General features: G+C 41.4%; 1 protein-coding gene and 1 long non-coding RNA gene across 23 annotated transcripts in view; one reads left to right on the top strand and one right to left on the bottom strand.

The window, feature by feature from the left end:
- Window positions 1-24,047, top strand: part of PHF21A (PHD finger protein 21A) — a 194,764-nt gene that overhangs the window by 129,270 nt on the left and 41,447 nt on the right. For 15 of the 22 annotated variants that reach the window (XM_042957605.1, XM_007082104.3, XM_042957611.1 and 12 more), the window contains 3 exons: window positions 12,174-12,377; window positions 18,814-19,065; window positions 20,296-20,385. In XM_042957605.1, the coding sequence (XP_042813539.1) occupies window positions 12,174-12,377; window positions 18,814-19,065; window positions 20,296-20,385 (546 nt within the window). The remainder of the gene's footprint in view (window positions 1-12,173; window positions 12,378-18,813; window positions 19,066-20,295; window positions 20,386-24,047) is intronic. The other 7 variants (XM_042957614.1, XM_042957609.1, XM_042957613.1 and 4 more) reach the window with 4 other exon arrangements.
- Window positions 10,907-23,023, bottom strand: LOC122230987. Its single transcript, XR_006208055.1, has 3 exons — window positions 22,529-23,023; window positions 13,635-13,730; window positions 10,907-11,212 (listed from the first exon to the last, which is right to left on the bottom strand). It is a non-coding gene; the product is annotated as an uncharacterized LOC122230987 (long non-coding RNA).

The raw sequence follows: 24,047 nt of genomic DNA, 5'->3' as shown, positions 1-24,047 counted from the left end.
AGTATGATAAATCTGCTAGTGAACAGAAATTTTAAATCCAGCTTTTTTTTTTTTTTTTTTTTTTTTTTTTAAACGTTTTTTTATTTATTTTTGAGACAGAGAGAGACAGAGCATGAACGGGGGAAGGTCACAGAGAGAGGGAGACACAGAATCGGAAACAGGCTCCAGGCTCCGAGCCATCAGCCCAGAGCCTGACGCGGGGCTCGAACTCACGGACCGCGAGATCGTGACCTGGCTGAAGTCGGACGCTTAACCGACTGCGCCACCCAGGCGCCCCAATCCAGCTTTGTATTAGTGGCTGAGGGGTAAAGTTTGCTGTGATATACTCCTTTAAAAACCCACTGGAACCCAACATTTAACCAGTTTAAATGTGGCCGGTGTCCATTCCGTTTATTAAATTGAAGTCATTGGTCCAGAAGTGAAGCTTTGGCTTGAGGTGGAAAGAAGGTTAGCAATAGAGTCTTAAAATTGTCCATCATACTCCATAGGTGAGGAAGCGTATTATTCTTGTTGGTTTGGCTTCAGCGTGTATCCGGTGTATGCTCCACTGCCAGAGAGAATATCTTTGATGATAGCAATACAATCTCTGACATTTGGGAACAAGTTATCCAGCACTGCCCAGCTCGTTTAAGAACATTCCCAGCCTTTCCAAGTGCCGCGGGCAGTTTATAGGAAATGTGCCTCAGAGTGGGCACAGTCCGTGTAGTTGGCTCCAGACCGATCTCTTGAGCTGTCCATGCCTCACCTCTGGCGGTCCCATTTCCAACCTTGACTGCATCCTACGGCTTCTCTCCTGCTTGGCGCCTCAGTTTGTTGCACAGCTTACTTCCTTGGCTTTCAACAGCCTGTCATTGTTTCCTGGCGGTTTCCTGTATCTAGAGACTGATGTCCAGCAAAGGACATCTCTCCCTCCCCCTTGGCTCATCTCCCCACACCAGTATATTCTACATTCAGTCCACTTGGATACCACCCAACCTCCTGTCAGCCCCAGAAGTGTTGGCTCAGACAAATGAGCTCCAGCTCTTTGTTCAGTGAACAGAGCTTCATTCAGACTAGTTTCCAGAGGATAAGGATTCCATATTCTAGTGCCTGTTTTACTATTAGGTAACTGTGTAACTTCTGGTGAGCCATTGCTCACCATATGCCTCAGTTTCTCTGTCTGAGTCCATGACGCTTGCTCAAATCCACCCTACCCTACACAGTTGTGAAAATCTTATTTGGTAAGAGGGTAAGAAGATGTACAAGTGTAAAGTGTTATGTACATGTATGAATGATTACTTCAGCTAAAAATATCACACCATTAGGAAAATTGTGGAAAGCGGTACCATCATTTTTCATCTAGGGTTCACTCAGAAAGTTAAATTCTTGAAAGTTTATTAAATAATCCGTATGTTGATAACATGAATTCCTCTTTTCTTAATCACATAAATTAAATGATTTTGAGAAGTCTCAGTACTCAAAAACAAGAACCAGTCAATGGAGGAGACGTTTCTAGTGTTCTGGTTGGATTCCAGATACCAAATCCAAGTGATGATGTTTTGCTTACGATAATTCCCTGGACAGCTTCAACAAGGTAGTTTTCATTTTTCTGACCTCTGCAATGTGGCTGTTTTAAGCAGCTGCTTTCTTCAGCCCTGGAGACAGCCCCAATTGGGTGGTAGAGAAACTGATTCCAGTGCATTCTTAGGTCAGTGTCACATGATGGGGAGAGGCTTAAATTATCTGTAAGGTCCTTTAAGCTGTTGTGATAAAGTTAGCACATTTATAGAACACAATATTACTAAGTTTTTCATTCTTTTATATTTTGCAACATCATTTGTCTCTCTTCTGTCTTCAGATATTTTATCTTAACCATATTCTTCTCAGTGCCCATTGATTACTTGCTTCGTATGTCTGCACCTCTCCCCACAAACATCACACCCCAGCCCTTTTAAGGGGTAAGATTTTAATTAACCAGAAAGCCATTTTAATTTTCTGGTTATCTGAAATCCTTTTTGACTCCCCTCCTATTGTTGAACATTTTTCTGAGTAATGGCTGATTTCTCTCCTAGTAACTACAGTTTCAGTGAATGTAATTACTGTTAAGGGATTGAAAACCGGTAGCCCCTGGGCTTAATCTAACCGGCAGAGATACTTTGTTTGCCTGAACAGCATTAAAAGCAGTTCTTACATTAGTGCCTTTACAGGGCTCTCCCTCTCAAGTTGACCTTAGTCCCTGTCACTCCTTATTATCTCATAGCTGGCCTGCTTCGTTCATATACATTTACCTGCCTGTGAGTTTTCAGTCCCAGACTGGAACATTTTTTAATGATTTAGCTTCTTTGTAGTGTGTTGAGATCATCATTATGAGCATTAGTTTTCTGTGTATGGCACTTATAGAAAGTATAGATCAAGAGATTGTATTCTTGCCATTCAGAGATTCGTAGAATTTTAAGCAGAAGAGGATGTTGGAGACTGAGTGGAAAAGCTGAGCCTAAGAATAGGTAAATGTGTGTGTGTGTGTGTGTGTGTGTGTGTGTGTGTGTGTGTGTGTGTGTGTGTACAAAATATTTACGAGGTGCCTTTGTGGCTTGCTATACCAGGTAGTATATAGATGTGAGGGTTCCAAGTCCTTACAAACAAGTGAAATAATTAGGGGGCATGCGGGTTGGGTGTGGAACTAGATATGAGGAACAAGAAGTGTTTATTAAGTCTGACTCTACCCCTGGCTTGAGACTTAGGACAAGTCACATAGATGCTCAGAACCTTAGTGTGTCCTACCTGGCAGGCAATATCTATCTGACAAGATTGTGGTTTTCATTGTAACCATGATAGAACTCGCCAGTGCCACATTAGACTGTACCTAAAAGTCAAGAAACTGCTCTGGTACATCCAGACAATGGAATATTATTCAGTGCTTAAAAGAATGAGCTATCAAGCCACAAAAAGACATGGAGGAAATTTAGATGCATATTAGTAAGTGAAAGAAGCCAATCTGAAAAGGCTGCCTGCTACATGATTTCAACTACATGGCATTCTGGAAAAGGCAAAATTATGGGGACAGTAAAATGATCAGTGGTTGCCAGGGGTTAGCAGGAGGGAGGGATGAATAGACCGAGCTCAGAGTGTTTTTTTAAGGCAGTAAAGCTATTCCATAGGTTGCGATAATGGTGGATAAATGTCATTATACATTGGTCAAAACCCATAGAATGAATATACATTAAGAGTGAATCCGGGGCGCCTGGGTGGCTCAGTCGGCTAAGCGTCCGACTTCGGCTCGGGTCATGATCTCGTGGTCTGTGAGTTCGAGCCCCACGTCGGGCTCTGTGCTGACAGCTCAGAGCCTGGAGCCTGCTTCAGATTCTGTGTCTCCCTCTCTCTCTGACCCTCCCCCATTCATGCTCTGTCTCTCTCTGTCTCAAAAATAAGCAAACGTTAAAAAAAAAATTTAAAGAGCGAATCCTAGCATTAACTATGGATTTGGGGTGATAGTGATGCGTCAGTTTAGGTTTATCAGTTTTAACAAATGTACCGTTCTGATGGGGATATTGATAGCGAGGGGGAGGGGGTACAGAGGGTATATGGGAATTATCTGTACTTTCTACTCAATTTCACTATGAATTTAAAACTGCTCTAAAAACTAAAGTGTGTTTTTCTAAAAATCAAGGGACTGATCTTATGTTCAGTACGTGTTCTCCTGTCTTCTGACCCTGCACCTCAGTAACTTTGTTGGATGTGGAAACTGGAGAACAGTAGAGGTAAGAAGGGTGAGCTCCACCTTTCGTACTAAGAAGCATGCTGAAAGAAGATACGAGCAACAAATCATTTTTACTGCAGCCATTCCATCTTTTCTAAACCTTGGAGAGAGAGAGAGTGTGTGTGTGTGTGTAAAAACTAAATATTCGTATAGAGTTGGATTTAGTGGTTTTCATAGCCTGTGAAAACTGTTTTTCTTCACACTTAGGATTTAATAAAATACTTAAGTTCTTTAACCAAATGCTTTTTATTCATTCAGAGATTACTCATGCTTTTCTCCCATGTTGCTGAATCTCTAGCTCTCTTTAACAAAATTTCTAGTACTGACAAGTCAAAACAAAAAAAAGGCAAACCTGCTTGGAAATTCCGAAAGAGGAGTTCAAGTTTCTTCTGTCCCTGATGCAGAAAAGTCAGACTAAACCCAGAGTAGGGCAACTCCCCCTTTGTCACGAGTCTTGGAAGATCCAGTCCCTTGGAGTTACCGTCTCTCATCTTGGCGGCCTCCGTAGGTCGTGGCGTTGCTCCTCTGCGTTGTTTCGCGTGGGGTCTTGTCAGAAAGCAAATTCATAACGCTGTTCGTTTTTCTCTTCACGTGATTGTAACAAATACTTAGTGAGAAGTTAAACTACTGAAATAGCGACTACTTTGTGAAATTAAGAGACACTCAGTAAGTAGCTTTGGAATTTTCTTTTAACCCGTGTGTTTAATGCTGTCATGGCAGATGATAACAGTTGTTTTTTTTGTTTTTGTTTTTGTTTTTTTTGTTTTTGTTTTTTAAATTTTTTTTTTTAATGTTTTATTTATTTTTGAGACAGGGAGAGACAGAGCATGAATGGGGGAGGGTCAGAGAGAGGGAGACACAGAATCTGAAACAGGCTCCAGGCTCCGAGCTGTCAGCACAGAGCCCAACGTGGGGCTCGAACTCACGGACCGCGAGATCATGACCTGAGCGGAAGTCGGCCGCCCAACCGACTCAGCCACCCAGGCGCCCCGATAACAGTTGTTTTTAAACATCCAGAGTGTTGTTCAGGATATACTTTTGTTAAGAGATTTCCCAATTCAGAATGTCAGTGTTTAGTGATTGGTAGGACTTCCTTTTATCGCATGTAAGGAAAATATTACATATCCTCAGAAAATATTTTCTACTTGATGTATCCTGACATAGTGTATTGTTATAATACTGTTGTCTTTTTCTCTCTTTTAAGAAAAAAAAAACTGCAGATTTAAGGATTGTTAAAAGATCCCCGCCTTTACCCGTGATTGATTTGTGTCCTGGTACATGCATTCTGCGTAGAATTTGGTTATCTGTTATATTTACCTCTTCTGGCATCTTATTCTATCTTGTGTTTTTGTGGAAAGAGGAATTCCTCTCTCGTTGTACCCGGGGCTTGCACAGAGGCAAAGCCATCTTTTAACTGAGCAGTGTCCCATAAAATGGTAGAGGTTTGGGGTTTTGTTCCTCCTTTTCCCTCCGCCCACGTAAGGATCATTACTGTACTTAAATTGTATTTTCATATCCAACTTGTCAGGGACAGCTACTACACAGCAGCCTCCAATCATAATTCTCCTGTGAGGAAAACCAACCAGAGCAGCTTCAGGACAGACCAAAGAGAATTTCTACAGTGTGTGGAACAACTCTGACACTAACAAGGCAATGCTGCCTTCTAAGTTGGGGGAGAGAGCCAGGGAATGATGAATGACAGTCTGCTGGTGTGTGGAGATCTGTAACACATAGGTACAGAGGGGCATGCATTTTGATAAACTGGAGCCTAATTTGCAAATTAATAGCCTCCATGTCATATCTCGTTGTGGTACAAACACATAGATTCAGGCTCTTTCTTATATTGGCAAAGCAGCGAAATTGTGCAGATTATAAATGGTTCTCATGTGTTTTGTTTTTCTGCTATTCTCATTACTGCATCTAGGGTGTTTGCTGGGTCAGGTTGCATTTAAATTGGACATCTATTTTATGCATTCAGAATATGGCCCTGAACTGCTGTAGAGGTATAAGAAATCTGGGCTGGTACCTAGATTTCTGTACAGGGGAATATACAGGGAAATATTCCCTAATGTGTTTGATTTTTGAGATAAAAAGGCGACAAGTAGCATTCTGTTTCTTAATCCTGTACTTTTTTGGGTGATTGTCATTAAAAAACTAACAAAAATATTTGATTAGATGTTAAAAATCAAGTGATTGAAATACAATTGACATTGGAAGAGAAAGTCACATTTAGTTAGCTGTTGCTCTGAGTTAAAAATTCATACTAGACAGACTCTGTTATTCACTGGTTACGCATCCCTTATTTTCACATTGCCCTCAATAGTTTTCTAAAGCATTCCCTTCCATTAATTCAGTTGATCCTCAGTATTTTTCCGAAGTAGGCAGGACAGTATAGCTTAATGCTTCAAGAAACATGGAGAACTTAAATGTAAACCAAATGGGTTCTGATTTTGGCTTCCTTCGTCTTTTATTGTGGAGAACTATCTTACCGCCACCATTCCCAGCATGCAGGGCTCTTTTTAGTCTGTCTCTGTGTTTATACTATTTTGCCCTCACATCTGGGTGTGTTACATATTGGAGAACCGTAGTGCTCCGGAGGCCACATCTCTCTCGAGTATAGCAACTACATTTTTTCTTATTTGGTGCAAATAAAGGCAGTTCCCAAGTTCTTAGAAGGGTCCCTCGATTTGGGCAAAGTTTGACTACAGCAGTCTTAGTCTTTTATAGTCACGCATGAGAAGGGGTGGAGTTTATCTGTTAGAGCATGAATGGACTAAGTAAGAAAAATGTAAACCGCATTTCAGTCAGGCTCTCAAATAAAGGGTCTAATCCCCTATGGAGATGGAATATAAATCCCATTGATATGAATAAAAGGTCTAATCTCCTCTGGAGATAGGACGTAAAAACCTACTGATGTAAATGTCTGTGTGTGTGTGTGTGTGTGTTGAAGGAAAAGTAAACCCCAAAGAATTTTTTTTAATTAAAAAAGTAAGCCAAAGTCTAATCAGTACCAAGACATGTGTACTCTCCACCATCTGTTAAGCATCCATGTAGAGAATTTTGAACTTTATTGAAAAAACCGGTAATTCCAACAGCTGCTGTTTCTTAATTCACGTATATTGTACTCTCCTAGTTCCGTGACACTTTGCAGAACTATGAAATGAGTATCAGTGTTCGCAACTCTCTAAGACCAAGCAGACCCTCTTTAGTACACAGCATAAACAGTTCGGTGTATAAGATGAGATGGTTGTAGATACTGCTTCTGTCAAACAGGTGGTATGCTTAAAGGGTATATCCCTTTTTAAAAGGTGTTTTAATAGGTTAGAAACTGTTTAATTTTAACCCCGAAACTGAGTATCGGAGAGTTTGGGGAAAACTTTCTAGTGCCTTACAAAAACAAATAAAATGCAGTTATTTTTAGTTGAGTATATTTTTATATCTGCTGCTGCCAATATTCCTCCTCCTCCTCTGTCAAAATCCTGTCCTGCATGTCTCCCCTAAACATTCCCTCTAATAACTTGAGTGCATATTCTTTCCTTGAATTGCACTTAGTGCATTAGAAAAGGGAGTTTATTGTCCTTTCCTTGTGTTCTTGTTCATAAAATGGTAGACCCTTCACTCAGAGTTCTGGGAGTTTTTTTTTTTCCTATTTTCTTTTATTAAACACACTTTTTACCCTGGATTTGATTTTGTCATTAATTTTATGTCAGTAACACATACACTATTCTTCAGAGCATAATCTGCTTCCTGTGACTTCAGTGTTGATGTATATTGGTGTTACTTATAAATGCAGTGGTTGAATTTCAGACAGTAGAAAACGTGTGTGTGTGTGTGTGTGTGTCCGAGTAAATTCTGACTTCAACAGATGTAAGTTTCTCCGTGTTAGTTTTTCTATTCACAAAAATTTAGTAGCCCTTGTTCCCTGAGCAGTTGGTACCTGCAAAATTTTTTCACTGCATTTTAGGTAGGAAGATAGGTAAGATTTGTTCTTGACTTTCTGTATTTGTGAAAAGTTTCTGTCTCTGGCATGAAGGGTGCAGGTTCTGTTTTCATATTGTATGACTGATTCGCGGAGGGGACAATGGATGCATTTTTAAGGCAGTACCGTGTAAGATGTCTGAGTGGGTGTGGCCCTCTCATAATTGATATAAAACAGATAATGCAGAATGGAACACAGACAAGTTGAGTGACTGATCACTGACATGCAATTATGGAGGGCAGGGCCCTGCACCTGGAGTTCCTTTTGAGAGAAGCTTTCTAAAATTCGTGTGACAATTTGATGGAAATAAAGTGGTGGCTTGATTGGAGGCGTGGGGGCTGTCCTGCCATCTCTCCATCTCCCTTCTGTATTGACTGGTGCCATGGGACTTGGAATGATTGACTTACGTAGCTGAAACACGAACCCGAGTTTCTGTTGAGTTGGACCTACAGACTTCTGCATTTTTCTTTGGGATCCGTCTTGCTGTTGTGGGAACACGTTGATAGTATCGCTGAATGTCACAATATTGATCACCGTGACTACCTGTCTCAGAAACTGTGACTTGAAGTGTTACAGGCTCTGTGAACTCTTCTGCCTGAACAAGCCTTGATAAAACCTAGTGATGAGAATGTCAAGGGAATCTGAGGCTTGGAATTACATGCTGGGTTTATGGAGCAGTTCTTGACAGATGAATTGATTGGAGGGGGCGGTCCTAGCCATTCTGGACACCGGGCCCACTGGCCTATTGTTACAGAAAATACATTAAGGAAAGAAGATGATAAGTTACTGACTTTTCTCCCTCCCTTCTGCCTTCATTCTTTGCCGTTTTTCCTTCCTCATTGCCTTCTCTCCCTGCTCCCTTTTCTTTTTAACTTTCATTAACTTATTAGTCAGTGACAAATGGCCAGTTTGTGACACTTAGCCTTTTTTCAAAGCTTCAGGTTAATGTTCCAAGATAATTAGCTACATTTCAAGGTCTCCTTTATATGTGAATAGCATTGAAAGTACCAAATTGTTTATTTTGTATAACCTTCACTAATGACCAGCAGAAGTCCTTGCCGAATCAGAAGTCATGATTTCTTTGTTTAAAACACGTAATAATAAAAGTATAGGCTCCTTTCCTGTAGAGATGAGAGGATGCATAAGAACTTTGTTTGATACAGCATGTAGCTAAAATTTACGAAATTTGGTAGCAGTATGCTCTCACTGCCACCCAGAACTAGTACTCCTCCAGGTCAGGGTCCTGCTGGAGTTAAAGTGACTGGTGTGTTTGCCAGCACTGCAGGACTAAGCTCTAGAACAAGACTGGACTGTGGAACTTAGAGAAGCCAGCTAAAGTGCACGACAACTCTCCCTTTATTAGCTAGTCCTTAAAAGAGTATACAGGGCTTCTGCACACCTGAATGCCTCCACTGCTAGAGCTCACCTAACTTTAGATTGTTGGTTTTCAAAATGCGGCGATAGATGTTTAAGTGACAGAAGGCATCAGTGCTTCCCTCAGACCTTGATTTTTTAAAAAAATTTCATAGGCATACACAACCCCACACTTGGTATTCCTCTAATGTGAACATAGCAAGGAGTGCAGGAGCAATGCATTTTCTGTGTGGCACTCTGAAATATACCAGAATCTTCTTTCAAAGAAAATTTTGCCCAGTTTGTACGACCTGACCTGTATCCAATCTGCAGGGCTTTCTTCTCTTCCTGGTTTTTTGTTTTTTTGTTTTTTTTTTCCTTCTCTCAAAGACTAATCTAAGTTTGCAAGTATTTTGATCCCTATGCCTCCCCACTGGTTCTACAGGCTTTGTTTCAAGCCCTGGGGGAGGAACAGTTGTGAATGTACTGTGACTCACTGACTCCCACTTTCGTGATTCTGGTTCTGATTGGTCGTCACCTTGTTCTAGCCATATGGCTGCCTAGTACTCTAGCCTGCATCCCTTTCTCGTTCTTTCCCCTACTGTTCCCTTCTGTTGTACACAACACTGGGAGTGGGTTCCGGGCTTTGTCTCTTGCTTCTGGTTTACCCCAGTTAGGCAGTAAGTAGGAGGGTGCACTGTGTTTCCCAAGGGTGGCCGTAGAGGAAAAAATACCCTTTCCTTTTGTGCCTGGTATAGTAATTACTTCGTTTCCTGTGCTGTTTTTGTTCAAAGTTTATTTTTTGGCAGGTGTCACATTTGTGTTATATTACTTCCTCATGGTTTCTCTCCTTCCCCTGATTTAAGCTATTTTTTCTTTTTCTTTTTCTTTCTTTTCTTTTTTCTCTTTTCTTTTCTTTTTTCTTTTCCTCCCCTCCCCTCCCCTCCCCTCCCCTCCCCTCCCCTCCCCCAACTTATTTGTTACTGTGTTTCTTTAATGCTGGTTATATGTTAGGGAGGGGAACTGAAAGCAACTATAAATAATTATTTAATTGTTACGTGTCTTACTGTTCTGGCGGTCACCGCAAATCTACACGTGATACTCAAAATTATCTGTAGCACCATCTCTACCACTTTTCCTTCTAAACTGTGTCCGTTCCATTACTCTTTCTTTTATACTGGAGAAATAGGATTTTGAAGACCTGAAAGTTAATTTTTTATAAGAATTTGATATTTTTATTAATTTGCATTTCTATTCTGCAGACAGCTTCTGCAAAGACTTTGGACTCTGCATCTTTTTTTTTTTTCCATTGTAATATTTAACTACTCAAAGAGGCAGTGATAGCAGAGTATAAAGTTTAGACTTTCCCCACCAAAAGTGGCCTTTATATGATATTTTCATTGTCTAAAAAGTGTGATAAAAGTATAAAAAAAAAAGTCTCTCAAGGACGTATTTTGTACTGGGGCTCCTGGGTGTCTCAGTCAGTTGAGTGTCCAAGTTCAGCTTGGGTCATGATCTCCCAGCTCATGAGCTTGAAGCCCCACATCAGGCTCTCTGCTGACAGCCCAACACAGAGCCTGCTTAGGATCCTCTGTCTGCCTCTCTTTCTGCCTCTCCCCTGTTTGTGCGTGCGCCCAAGCACGCACGCGCGCACGCTTTCTCTCTCTCAATAATAAATAAACATTAAAAAAAAAGGATGTATTTTGTACTGACCTAAAGTTTTTAAAAATCCATTTTGTAAATATTTTAATATTCAAATATGTTAAGCAAATAACCTTACAAGTTTGAATTCTTGGGAGAATATGTGCAATGAAATTGGTTAGAATCATAAGCAGGAATTTGAAAATCAACCTGGCCATATGGTTTTACTTAATCCTTTATTTAAAGATCTTCACTTGCTTATTTTTCTCCGTTCATAATCTGTATTGGAAAATGGCAGTCTCTTTGATCAGAAATAGCAAATCTCAGCTGGTGAGCTCACTTGAACGTGTGAGGAGTGCCGTTTATACCTCCTTCCAGCCATTAGGGCAAGAGAAGCAGTCCAGGTCTGGCCCCAAATGGTTGTGTTTTGGTTTTGGTTTTGGTTTTATATTACATGTTCTCGGAGTCATTTGCTGGTCTCTGGTCCCGTCACTTTATACATCCTGTGAAGAGACATTTACTTAGCCGCATAATCCTAGCCCGGAGCATAGTTGTGAACAAAATGCCCTTGCTTCATGGAGCCTACGTTCTGTTGAAATATATTAGAGTAATGAAAGTATCCAAATACGCATTTTTCTGGGGTTGGAACAGGGTCTAGAAAATTCAAAAAAACCTTAGGTTTAAGTTTTTCATCCCATGTAAGTAAATTGCTCCTCTGCCTAAACAAACGTGTGTTTTCACAGATCCTACCCCAGCAAAGAGGTCCTGCTCACGCGGTACACATTTAAGTAATTTAGAATGACTATTGTTCGTGTTGCATATTTCTGGAATCAAGTTTTCTCTGTTTAAAAGTCTACTTAATGTTTGAAACTGAGATAGAAACATGATGTCTGTTTGAATAACGGAAATTAGTATGGCCGGTGTCTGTTTTATCAGGTATAAAAAGTAAAATGACCAACAATGTACCAGTCACAGTTGTGAGTACTTTACACCCAGCAGCTTGTTTGGTACTCATTAAGAACCCTATGGATATTGTTAATCACCACATTTTACGGAACAGGAAATTGAGACACAGATAGGTTAGGTAACTTGATGAACATAGAACTGGTAAGTAGCAAAACTTGCAAAAGCAAATTTGTATCTCCAGAGTCATGTCTTCAGTGCTGTGCTGTCTTGCCTTTCCAGACTAGCATGCCAAGGTAATAACAGTCAAGGAATCTGAGCTCTGCTCTGTGATCTCCATTATCTTTCCTTCTCATCCGTGTGGCTCAGTTTCCCTCCATACATAAACTGTTTCTCATGGCATCAGTTCCTCGTATGTGGACTCTGTGAATTTTAGATGTAACAAGTTCTAGATTAAGCTGGTTACAGAAAGACGTCAGAGGCGTATAGTTGCTGCACGTTTTTAGAGCTGATAGGACAGTATCCTGATAGATATTGTTTCTTTTTGTCTTCGTTGGGTAGAAAAGAGTAGTTGAACAGCTACGGAAGAACCTGATAGTAAAGCAAGAACAACCAGACAAGTTCCAAATACAGCCATTGCCACAATCGGAAAACAAACTACAAACAGCACAGCAGCAACCACTGCAGCAGCTACAGCAACAACAGCAGTACCACCACCACCACGCCCAGTCAGCTGCACCCTCTCCCAACCTGACCGCTTCACAGGTAAAAGTGTGGATGGAGTACCGCGGGCTTCCTGTGGTGGGCTCATTTCCTCTTGGTCACGTAGAACTGGGGTCTGTGTAAGACAACACTGAGCCCCACTAGGACTAGACAGAAGTTGTTTTGGTTACTTTTTTTTATACTATGAACCGGGGCCAAAATCACTTGAAATTCATTGGCGGAAGGGAATGGTGTTAGTAAGGCGCAGAAATTACATGATTGCCCACCTGCCTAAAGAAGAGGGGGAGCGTAGTCAGTGGCAAAGGAAAACCACTTCTCTGAATTAGAACAGAACTACGGTCTTACTTTGAATTTCTGGAAGTTTTTTTTTTTTTTTTTTTTGCACTTGTTCTAAAAGTCTGTGTGACTCTGCCTCTTCTGGAATTGTTTTTCTGGAATTCTTAGCAGTGAGATGTGAGAATTCCAGGAGCAGCGCCTTTGGAATCAGGTAGAAAGACATTCAGAAGAAGGGTGATACATTTCCATTATTCAGAGAAACAAAATGAGCATATGAATCTGAAGGAGATCTGAAATGGATGCTGTAGGTCTAAACTAGAACCAAGAACTGGAGGCTTACTCACATTCTAACTTGGTACAGCCCTGCAGATGTTTGTACTGAAAAGGCCATTTAAACTAGCCTATAAGGATAGAAAGGCAATCAAGATACACAGAAGGGACCTATTTGGGAACAATGTTCGGTTAAGAACACTACTCAGGCTTGATCTCCACACACCTACGTGTAATGTGGGCATACCTTTTAAAGTGGGATGGTCGAGCAGTGGCCCCTGATTCGTAGGGGTCATGACCCCTTTAAGACTTCGTTGAAACCTGTGGGTCCTCTCTCCAGAATGATACACATTCACACCTCATTTTTGCACGTGATTTCGAGGACATTGGGATGTTCTGAAGCCTAAGCATGAGTACCTCTGACCCACCAGTATCAAATCTTCACTATATCTTTGTATGTGGAGAAAAGATTATAGTTTACCCCGTTATTCACTGTGTACGGACATTGGGCTGGTTCATCTGTAACATTTTGCAAGTGAAGAGTACATTACTTCTAAAAATACTAAAGATTATTAAAGAGAAGTAACATTTAGTGGAGGTTGCTATTTACTGCCATTCTCCTGAATGCTTTACGTAAATAACATACAGAGTCCTTACCTGAACCCTAAAAAGGCTATTATTATTATTATTATTATTATTATTATTATATTTTTTAGAAAAGAAAACCAAGGCATAGAGAGATTAAGTAATTACTGAAAGTCATAGAGGTGGTGTATGTGGTAGAGCCAAGGTTTGAACCCAGCTGTTCTGGTGAAAAAGTCTGTCCATCCATTGCTCTTCTGTTCTGCCCTATAATACCAAAAAAAGAAATGCCAATGTTATAGAAAATGCCAAAGTAAGAAAAAGAGTAATTCCTTTGTAAATCAGATAGCTGGAGTATAAATTTTACCATCATCTCCACTTCAAGGCTATTTGAAAATGAGGCATTCAGACCCACTTTTAAAACCCCCTGGCCAGGATTTGTATTTCTTCCGAAGGACTGCTTATCAGATTACTTTTGTTGGAGTTGATTAGTTTGTTCTCTTGGAAAAATACAGTTTGATCAGAAAGTGTTTACATGGAAGGAGTGTGGTAGAATTCATTGTTTCCTAGCATGTGGGAGTTTTCTCTCTTAACCCGGGAACTTTCTGTTCAAGTAACATTCCCTGTCCTACAAATCAGAGGAAACACTTATGGAATACTTCCGATAGCTGTTCCCTTCCCTAGTAATCTCAGTTCTGTGCTGCTTGGGGATGGTGAGTGACGGTAAGGGGGCCAGGGGCTATCCTCAAAACTGTTGTATGGCATCTCTCCACCTGGTAGCCCACCTGATATATTTAATAGATTTAGCTAAGCTTGTTTTATATTATTGTTTTGTTAAATGCAGACCTTTAATGTTAAAAGCCAAAAGACTCTCGAGTTTTTGGTTTCTGTCTTTACAGTAAACCGTCAATATTTGTTGGATGCTCTCGGTGTGCTAGATTCTGGTGGTCCTGGTCCCTGCCTAGAATCTAGTCTATTACCATCATTTTCATTCATTCTGTAAATATTTACTGGGTCTCTATTATATGCAAACACTGTACTAGGCAATGTAGAAGGTAGATTCACAAATAAGACAGAATCTCTGTCTTCGAGAATTTTGAAAGTTTAGAGGAGAGGAAAATGTAAACCACTAGCAAAGAAGAATAAAATGAAAGTACCAGTGAGGAACTGTGAAAAGACCACAGGACAGAGTAATTTTAACTAGACGGATCAGAGATGCTTCATAAATGAGGTGGCATTTGAGCACGATGTGGACAGATGAATGCAATTTCAGTGAGGGAGCAGATGGGGGAGAGCATCACAGATGTAGAGAACAGTGTGGACAAAAGCATGGAGTCACAACAGTAAATGCGTGCCCGAAGAACAGCAAGGAGGCTGATGTGGCTGCAGCATGGACTCTGGGAGAGAAAGGGAGAAAGGGAGAAAGGGAGAAAGAGGCTAGCTTGTAGAAGCCCTCCAATGCAGACAGAACCTTTGGGGTTTGGGGCAGTCATAGGGAGTCATTAAAGGTTCATGAACTCAAGGACAAATGAATGGGAGGTTGCATATGTCCTATACTAAATATCTAAATTCAGAAAGGAATGGCTATTAAGTAGCAATTAAGGCAGACAAAGAGGAGATGCTAAGAAGAGAAAGTTTTTTATTCTAGCATGGACCAAGGCATGGGGAGTGGGGGGACCAGCTCCCTTTACTCAGTTAACTCAAGCTCATCCTTGTATGTAGATTTTGACATTTTTTCAATCTATAGAAAAAAAAAAAGAAGAAGGAAAATAGAAAAAAATAGGAAGAGTTGAATGCAGGTATACCCTTCAACTTCTATTCAACTTCTCACAACCCTGTCATTTTTAACGATGTAATACAAATGTAAAGAAGCATGCAGTTAAAAAAACCAAATAGAAAATAAACCCTTAGGGACAAAAAGGGGGTTGGGGTGGTTCTATTGGCAGTCGTCTGAGTGTGCAACAGTTACCTTCCACTCAGAATTAAACGAAAAGAGTCTAAAATAGGTATGGAAGTTCATTAGAGCCCATAGTAATAATCCCTCTAACTTCTCATTTGTTCATTAGAGCCTGTTTTCAGTCAGTACCTCATGTTCTGCAGGTAAACGACAATAATAACTTGGTAAAAAATAAATAAATAAATAAAAAGGATTTTGCTTTTAGTGCTTCTTGGCCTGTATTTCGGCATTAACTTCCAGTTGGTGCACTTTGGCTTTTGTCAAAAGTAACCTCTTCGTGAAACCGTGTGGAAACTGCTATCTTATCTTGAAGCTGATCACAATTGGGTGCCATCAGCCAGCCAGACACTAACCACAGCTTCCAGAAAAATAATTTTATTTGTTGTTGGACACCTTTCCTCTCTGTGTCTTCTCTTCTTCTTGCCAAGAAGGTCAGAGGTTTTCGTTAGGTTTGGATTTCAAAATTCTGAATTCTCTTTGTCATCTAAACTCGAACACTCCCAAGAGTTGTGTGTATATTTCCAGGTACTTAGAATACAGTAAGCACCAGAACAGGGGTAGAGATTTAAGCAATACTTGTGTTAATACCTGGTGTCAATAACTAGTTAGTGAATATATTTTTACTTTTTTTAAGTTTATTTATTTATTTTGAGAGAGAGAGAGACAGAGGGGTGGAGGGAGAGAGAGAATCCCAAGCAGGCCTTGCACTGCCAGCGTAGAGCCCGATGTGGGGCTCAAACTCAGGGGCTGTGAGATCAAGACCTGAGCTGAAATCAAGAGTAAGACGTTTAACCGACTGAGCCACCTAGGCGCGCCCCACAAATACATTTTTCAGAAAGTTTTCACTGGTGAATATAGCACCAGGTCTTGTGCCTGTGTATACAGAGGATTATGTAGATGCTAGAATACGTGTTGTGAAATTGGCTACAAATAAATATAAACTAGAATAAAATGCTAACCTAAGATGCGAACAAACAAATTTGTTAGGTTTCAGGGTTTTTTAAGTGTTGCGGTTAATGGTAAGTATTATAATTCAGGTGAGTTTGAGGTTTTGCTCCGTTTTTTAGCATAATCACTTTAGGATTATTCAAAAATATTGGTGATAATTTACGTGAGCCAAGGACGCCTCAAACAAAATTACATGACGTCTTTCAAAGCAGCGACAGTATGCACCACCATTTTTTTAAAACCCATGTCAGTGAGTTCTGCTGATTAGAGCTTTTACTTCCATAACCTGTGCTGGGAACAAGATGGAATGCCATCTGTGTGACTTGCTTACCGCTTGAAAAGTTCTTTGTGTTTTAATGTCTTAAACTGAAAGATAGGGCTGATACCACACCGGGTTATGCTCTGTCTCTCTCGGTCTCAAAAATAAATAAACGTTAAAAAAATTTTTTTTGTTTAATAAAATAAAAATAAAAAATAAAAACACTTACTATAAATAGCTGGCAATGTAAAGTCAGTCCTTCCTGCTACACTCCCGTAATACTTCTTTTTTAAAAAAATATTTTAATGTTTACTTATTTTTGAGAGAGAGGGAGAGACAGAGAATGAGCGGAGGAGGGGCAGAGACGGAGACACGGAATCCAAAGCAGGCTCCAGGCTGTGAGCTGTCGGCACAGAGCCTGACGCAGGGCTTGAACTCACGAACCACGAGATCATGACCTGAGCTGAAATCTGACACCCAACCAACTGAGCCACCCGGGCACCCCTCCCGTGATATTTCTAATGACATATAGCATTTAGCTTTGGTTTGGTTTTTATCCTGGATAGATAGCAGATGACCCACTACTTCCCAGGATAAATATCAGCATTCCCCTCTTACTCCCATTTCACCTTTGAGGAAGCGGTGGCAAGGACAATGAGATGTGCCTGTGTTGTTGACTACAGAAGAGGAAACAAAGATTTGGGTGATTTTAATTACAAGCATTAATAAGGATTGCTCGTAGGCTACGATGGGTTAGATGAGGCGAGGTCATTAATTGTTTTCATTGAAAGAAAATAAAGAGGTTAAAAGATAACGTACATGTGTGTTTACAGCAGAACATAGAAATCATTACCTAGAAAAAAACAACTTAATACACAAGTTCTGACACAGCCACTGAAATAGAAATGCACAAGGGGATTTGTCCAGATCTCTTTCGGGGACAGCAGGGTCCTTTTCACTGGTCTGGAGCAGTGCTGTCCAGTAGAACTTTCCGCGGTGGTAGAAAGCTTCACTGTCCAGGTTGGTAGCCACTAACCACAAGTGGCTCTTGAACACTTGAAATGTAGACAGTGTGACTGAGGAACTGATGTTTTAATTTTATTTTGTTTTAATTTGAATTTAAATAGCCATGTGTGGCCGGTAGCTACCAAATTGGACAGTGCAAGTGTAGAATAAGAAGAAAAAGGTGGAGTCGTGTCAAAATCAGAACGAGCATATTGGACCAGATAAACTTTCACGTCCCTGAAACGTTTGGATCTGGAGTGAGTAGCGACACGAGAGAGGCGTGTATGCCACGTAGCAAGGTTGTTTGCGTTTTCTTGTTTCATAGCTGGCCCCTTTAATTACTCTAGTCAGAAGTCTGGAAACTGCGGCTGCAGAGCCACAGTGGCACTTCGGGGAGCATCAGTCAGCCCCGCCACCTCTGTTCGTCCTCTGATCTATAAGCCTTTTTGAAACGCAGGTGTTTGTTTCCACCTTGTCGTATCTCACTGGATCTTTGATCGCTTCTGCAGCAGTCCTCCAGAGAAGAAATGGTAGTCAGTGACCCACATCCCTTTGATATCGAGAGCTGGTGTTTACAAAACTAGTCGGTCAATAGGTTTTCCTATCTAGAGTTTGGGATTTACTGCCTCTGAGGCAACAATTGTGCAAATCCTCACGCGAGTTTCCCTTCCTCCTCTCTAGGGTGACACTCGAATGAAAAGACACTGTCCTTTCATCCCAGCTTTTGTGTCACAGGAGGCAGATAACCAGAATTATATGATGGCTTTCTTCATATTGATGAGGTTGTAGCAATTAAAGATAGACATGGTGTGTACCTCATTGATTTGCAACTTCTACAGAGTTTAAATTAATTGAGAGCAAGAAAAGAATAAAAAACCAGACTAAATAGGTATACTCATATTCTTTATCTGTAAACCCACCCCATTCATTGTTGAAAATCCTGTGCCCATATCTGTCTGTAGTTATTACTATGAACTGGAAGCTAACTTTGAAAACCCTGGCACAAACTAGAGATTATCCTTCCCTATAGTAAGAAGCGTGCTGTGCGTACCCATAAGAAATGTTCTAGTGAGAAACTTGATCATGAGAATCGTTGCATTGTTTTCTTCTGGGGATTAGCAGCATATTGTTTAGCGGGGTCACACTTCAGTGTCCTAATATCTGTTCTCCATGTCTCCTAGAAGACTGTAACTACAGCTTCTATGATTACCACAAAGACACTACCTCTCGTCTTGAAAGCAGCAACTGCGACCATGCCTGCCTCTGTTGTGGGCCAGAGACCTACCATTGCTATGGTGACCGCCATCAACAGTCAGAAGGCTGTGCTCAGCACTGATGTGCAGACCACACCGGTCAACCTCCAGACGTCTAGTAAGGTCACTGGGCCTGGGGCAGAGGCTGTCCAAATTGTGGCAAAAAACACAGTCACTCTGGTAAGCCAGCAGCTGCTACTCATGTGTGCCCACATGAGAGGGTTCAGGATATGCATTTGTAGAGTATATCCATTTTATGCCCCTGCTGGATTTTTTTAGTCTCCGTCATTCAACCATACCAAGTTTTGCCTTTGGGGCTGACAAGGGAGTATGGCATTCCTGCCGGGTGCTCAAACAGCTGTAGAAGTGTCCTCGACACCAAGGACCAAAACGCATGCAGTGCGTTACCTGAGGTCGAAGCATGACCTGGCTTGTGGGGGAACGTCCTTCAGAGCAGCATGCACACTGTTTCATGTATCTCTCTCCATCCTGTTCGCAAACCTTCCTGTGATACTCGAATGCTTACACTCTCTGGTTCTGTATTACCGATTTGGGGAAAACTCCCTGCTGAATTCCTTTAGCTCAAATTTAGTTTAGTTGAAATGGGCTGCACCCAGGAAGTCCCAGAGCAAGCTGAGGCGCTTTACAAATATTCGAGAAATCCAAAAATTAACAATGTCCGTGTCCAAGGTCCATCAGAAAAAAGATCCCTTGAAGAAGAAGTACTTGAACCAAAATTGTCGATGAGAGTCTAGGGTAAAACCATTTAGAAACTGATGCTCTCTGAAGCTTGGGGGAAATAGAACCAAATTGTGGTTTGGAAAAGTCCTTTCTTAAAATGCCAGCTAAGAGCTCTTGGTGGTTTTTGAATGATGACCAGTGACGAGTGAAACTAGATAGCAGTGAAGTGACGCTTCAGCACTTACCAGGAATCTTGAGAGAAGCAACCAGCTATCTCAGCCAAATGCTGAGAGTTAGAGAGAGTTCTCTACAGGAACAAAGCTATTCACCGCTAGATAAAGCTCTTCTATTAGGAAGAAGCCCATTTGGCCAGGCAGCAAGTTTGATTTTACTTTGGATCCAGTCTTGATTTTTAGAATACGTACATGCAAGAGTTCTTGAATGTCAAAGGAAATTGTCTAAGATTGCTGAGCCTGCTGTGTTTTACATGAGGCAGGTAAGGAAAATGAAATGCGGTTGGTTCATTTTGTACGCTGGAGCATGCAGGTGAGAGAGTAAGACAGTTTTCTCAAGGCAGAGTCAATTCAGATGGGTAATTCTACAATGAAAACTTTGAGAAAGGATTATCTGACCCAGATAATAGCGATGCTAAAATTACTTGAAGAACGCCTAAGCTTTGATATTGAACAATTATTGTCCTCTGGTTCATTTATGTTTCCCATTTTTTAGCAGGTTCAGGCAACACCTCCTCAGCCCATCAAAGTACCACAGTTTATCCCCCCTCCTCGACTCACTCCACGTCCAAACTTTCTTCCACAGGTGAGTAAATTAGTGACAGGCCCAATGATGGGTTAGCCGAGACAGAAGTCCTCATGGGCCCTTTCTAAGCAGCCTGAAGTGTGCTTATCAGCTCAGCTGTGTTCAGATCTGACTTGGCTGAAGATTCTACCTGCTGATTTCTGTACCATGAAGAGGCGTATTTTATCACCAGGGTTTCTAGGCAATGACCAAAGGCAGTAGCAGAGGGATGAGAAGAAAAGGAAAATTTAAGATAGCACCATTATAAACCTTACAATGTTAACTTACTGGAAATTTAACCAAACCTGCCTACCAGTGGGGAAGGAATATAATTACTACTTTTTTTTTCAAAACCCATATGCCAAAGAGAGTAGGGAAGGAAACAATAGCCAAACTAACTCGTAGAAACCATTTAGTTTTACTGTGATAGGTGATGGCATTAAGCATCATACCTAAACACAAAGCCTTGCCTATAGAGGTTTAGACTAGGGGTCTACACAGGGAACTTTCTACCTGGGCTCAAGCAGCTCTGCTTGCCCATATTCTCCTGATAATCGGACTGAACTCACCATTCTCATTACAGAATGTCAGGATTGCCCCAGTCTGGGTTTTGAGGGGACTTGACTTGCCAGGTGGAAAGGCTAGGAGTTCCCATCTGAGGCCCCATGTGGCAGGCAAAGAGAGAAGAGAAAAGAAATTCTGTGTTCAGTGGCCATAAGTGATTTCTGAATTGCCTGTGTGGTAGGGATGGGCATTGCTAATGTGAGAGAAGGTGATTTCAGTCATTTATCAGGTAGATCCTTAATAAACACCTTGCATATCAAAAAAGGCACTAAGCACTGTGGATATGCCAGTTTTCAAGATAGCCTGTTCTCTGTCCTCAGAGAGCTTCAGACATGTGTTCAGACAATTACAGTGGCCATTATGGGAAGTACAGTTGAGTCTGACCACATGTGGGAGGGACACCCAACTCATTCTTAAGTTTTATAGGAAGTTTCGTTGAAGAGTTGGCATTCAGTCTAAGACTTAAAATCCTAGTAAAGTTAGCCTGTCCAAATTCTGGGGGAAGAACAAAAATGTCCCAGGCAGAGGGTAGAACATATATGCAAATCCAGGATGGAGAGATACGTGTAAGCTTAAGGAACCAAAGGAGATTTGGTGTGGCTGGGCATAGTGGGCCATGTGGCTGACTCAGGCTAAGGCAAGAGGTGAAGCTGGAGAGGTCCATTGTGCCAGATCTTGTGGCCTTCTAGGCTGTGTAGGAATTTGGGCACAAGGCCCTGGGATAAACCCAGGAGCAGTGGGGATCCATGAAAGCATTTTTAAACAAATACTTGAAATGATCAGATCTTTGTTTTAGAAAATTCCCTCTTGCCACTGTGTGGAGAATGGATTGAAGATGATCAAGACTGTGGGCAGGAGGTATAGTTAGGACATCATCAACAATAATAGCAGCTAATGTTTAGAGACTCCCGCTATGTGCCCCCTACTGTGTTGGGCACTTTTTATGGGTTATCTATTTTAATCTTCACAATAGCCTTGTGAAAGTTAGGTATTACTTTTTTTTAGACAAGGAACGTAGGGCTTAGCCCATGTTTTCCAGACGGTGGGTCATGACCCATTAGTAGGCTGTGTGAAATCAGTATAATGTATTGTAACCAGAGTTTTTAAATAAAATCAGCAAAACAGAATGTGAAATGGTAGAGTACCTAGCACACATGTAATGTTTCATGAAGTTTTTGTTTTGTAGAGATACAGATATATGTCTATATGTGTGTGCTAGTTACAGTGTGAAATGTATTCCCTACTGTGTGTCTGCAGCAGCCACCACCGGCTCTTCTTTTTTTCTTTTCTTTAAAGTTTATTTATTTTGAGAGAGAGAGAAGGCGCACGCGGGGGAGGGGCGGAGAGAGGGAGACAGAGAATCCCAAGCAGGCTCTATGTTGTCAGCGCGGAGCCCGACGCGGGGCTCAAACCCACCGACCGCAAAATCGTGGCCTGAGGAGAAATCAAGAGCCCGACACTCAACTGACTGAGCCACCGAGGCGCCCCACACCACCGGGGCATCTTAAGTTCAGCTAAATATTCAGACTCACAAGACTGTCCAGGCCCATACTTGGTACCAGTGTACTTAGAACAATGTGAGACAGAAACCAGAGCTTACCAGCAAGACAGCGTCAAGACATTTTGCTTCAGCCCGTATAGCAGTCTCTGCAGCCGTCTAGTGATTGCTGAGATGCGGGGACATGAGATCCTGAAGAAGACCGTGGTAGAGCCAGCCTGGCACAATAGTCTTATGCTTCACAAGAGCCAGTGCGTCTTGTAACAACTCTGTAGGCATGGCTTTCAGGGTCCTCCCAGTGGACATGCCCAGTTACAAGAGTCACCCCACTGCATGAAGCCCAAAGCAGAGCGTCCCATCAAGTATTTATAGTGCTCCCTGTTCAGATTCAGTTCGGATTCAGTTTAGCAGCGAGGGATCGTTTTTACCGTAAGCGATGTTGCCTGGTAACATAGTTGACATTCTTACCCTTAATCAGGTTCCCAGGGGAACAGAGCTGGAGCGTTAACTGAAGGTCAAAATTTCATGCATTGGGGGAAAGGATTTTGCCCATAGGGTCACTGTATAGAAAATTTGAAAAATGCTGGCTTAAATCAGGTATGTTACTGAGGCTACCTGGCTAGTAAGTGGGAGGAACCAGGATTTGAACCCAAGCAAGGCTGACCTCGTGTTTTTCATTGTAATTTTTGTTACTGTTTCAGTAAGCCAAACATAAGTGGCAGTAAGGACCTAGGAAGTAGCCATAATTGAGAAGGATTTAGGAAGTAGAGGTGAAGTAGGAAGCATCAAGAATGGTTCTGAAGTGTATTTAGCAAGAAGGCCACTTACCAAGGTGATGGTAATAGGAGGAAGAGAGGGTTAGAGGAACAAACAGGTGAGTTTTAGACATGTTGATTTTGTTGTAGATGTTGTTTTGAAAGATTTTATTTTTAAGTAATCTCCACACCCAACATGGATGGGGCTAGGACTTAACAACCCTGAGATCAAGAGTCTCATGCTCCACTGACTGAGCCAGCCAGGTACCCCTAGACATGCCGATTTTTAATTTCTTATGAGATTTCCAAGTAGAGATACATGCCAGGAAGTTGAGTACATTCGGAAATGTCTGGTCCTGAGATGCAAGTGTGGATGGACGTCTTCAGTACCTATAGATGGTAACTGAAGCCATGGGATGGGTGAAAAACCCCAGGAAGAGTGAGAAGATTGGGGAAAAAAGAGGTTCCAGAACAAAACTCTGAGAAATACTTAATGTTTAGGATTGGGCAGAGGAAGAGGAAGTCCACAAATGTGACTTAGAGAGGGAGTGGCCGAGACCAGGGAGTTAGAGAGCAAGGAGCTGGGCTGAACTGAATTCACGGACATGAAGAAATTTAGAATGTGAATTAAGATCGATGGCCGCATTATTACCATACTGGGCACAAGTTCTGGGTGAGACCAGTCTCTGGATTAGGCATTTGATCTCAACCTGAGGAAGCAGCATGGTATGGGAGAAGGAGCTAAGGTTTGGATCCAGAAGAACCATGTTGTAGGGTAGCGTTTGGACACCGTTAAGAGCTGACGAGTCTTCTATAAGATTATATATCCTGATATGTATAGGACTAATAACACCAAAATGAATATT

This window comes from Panthera tigris, chromosome D1 (genome assembly GCF_018350195.1).
Source record: "Panthera tigris isolate Pti1 chromosome D1, P.tigris_Pti1_mat1.1, whole genome shotgun sequence".
Lineage (NCBI taxonomy): Eukaryota > Metazoa > Chordata > Mammalia > Carnivora > Felidae > Panthera > Panthera tigris.
This window is presented reverse-complemented; position numbering and strand designations above follow the sequence as displayed.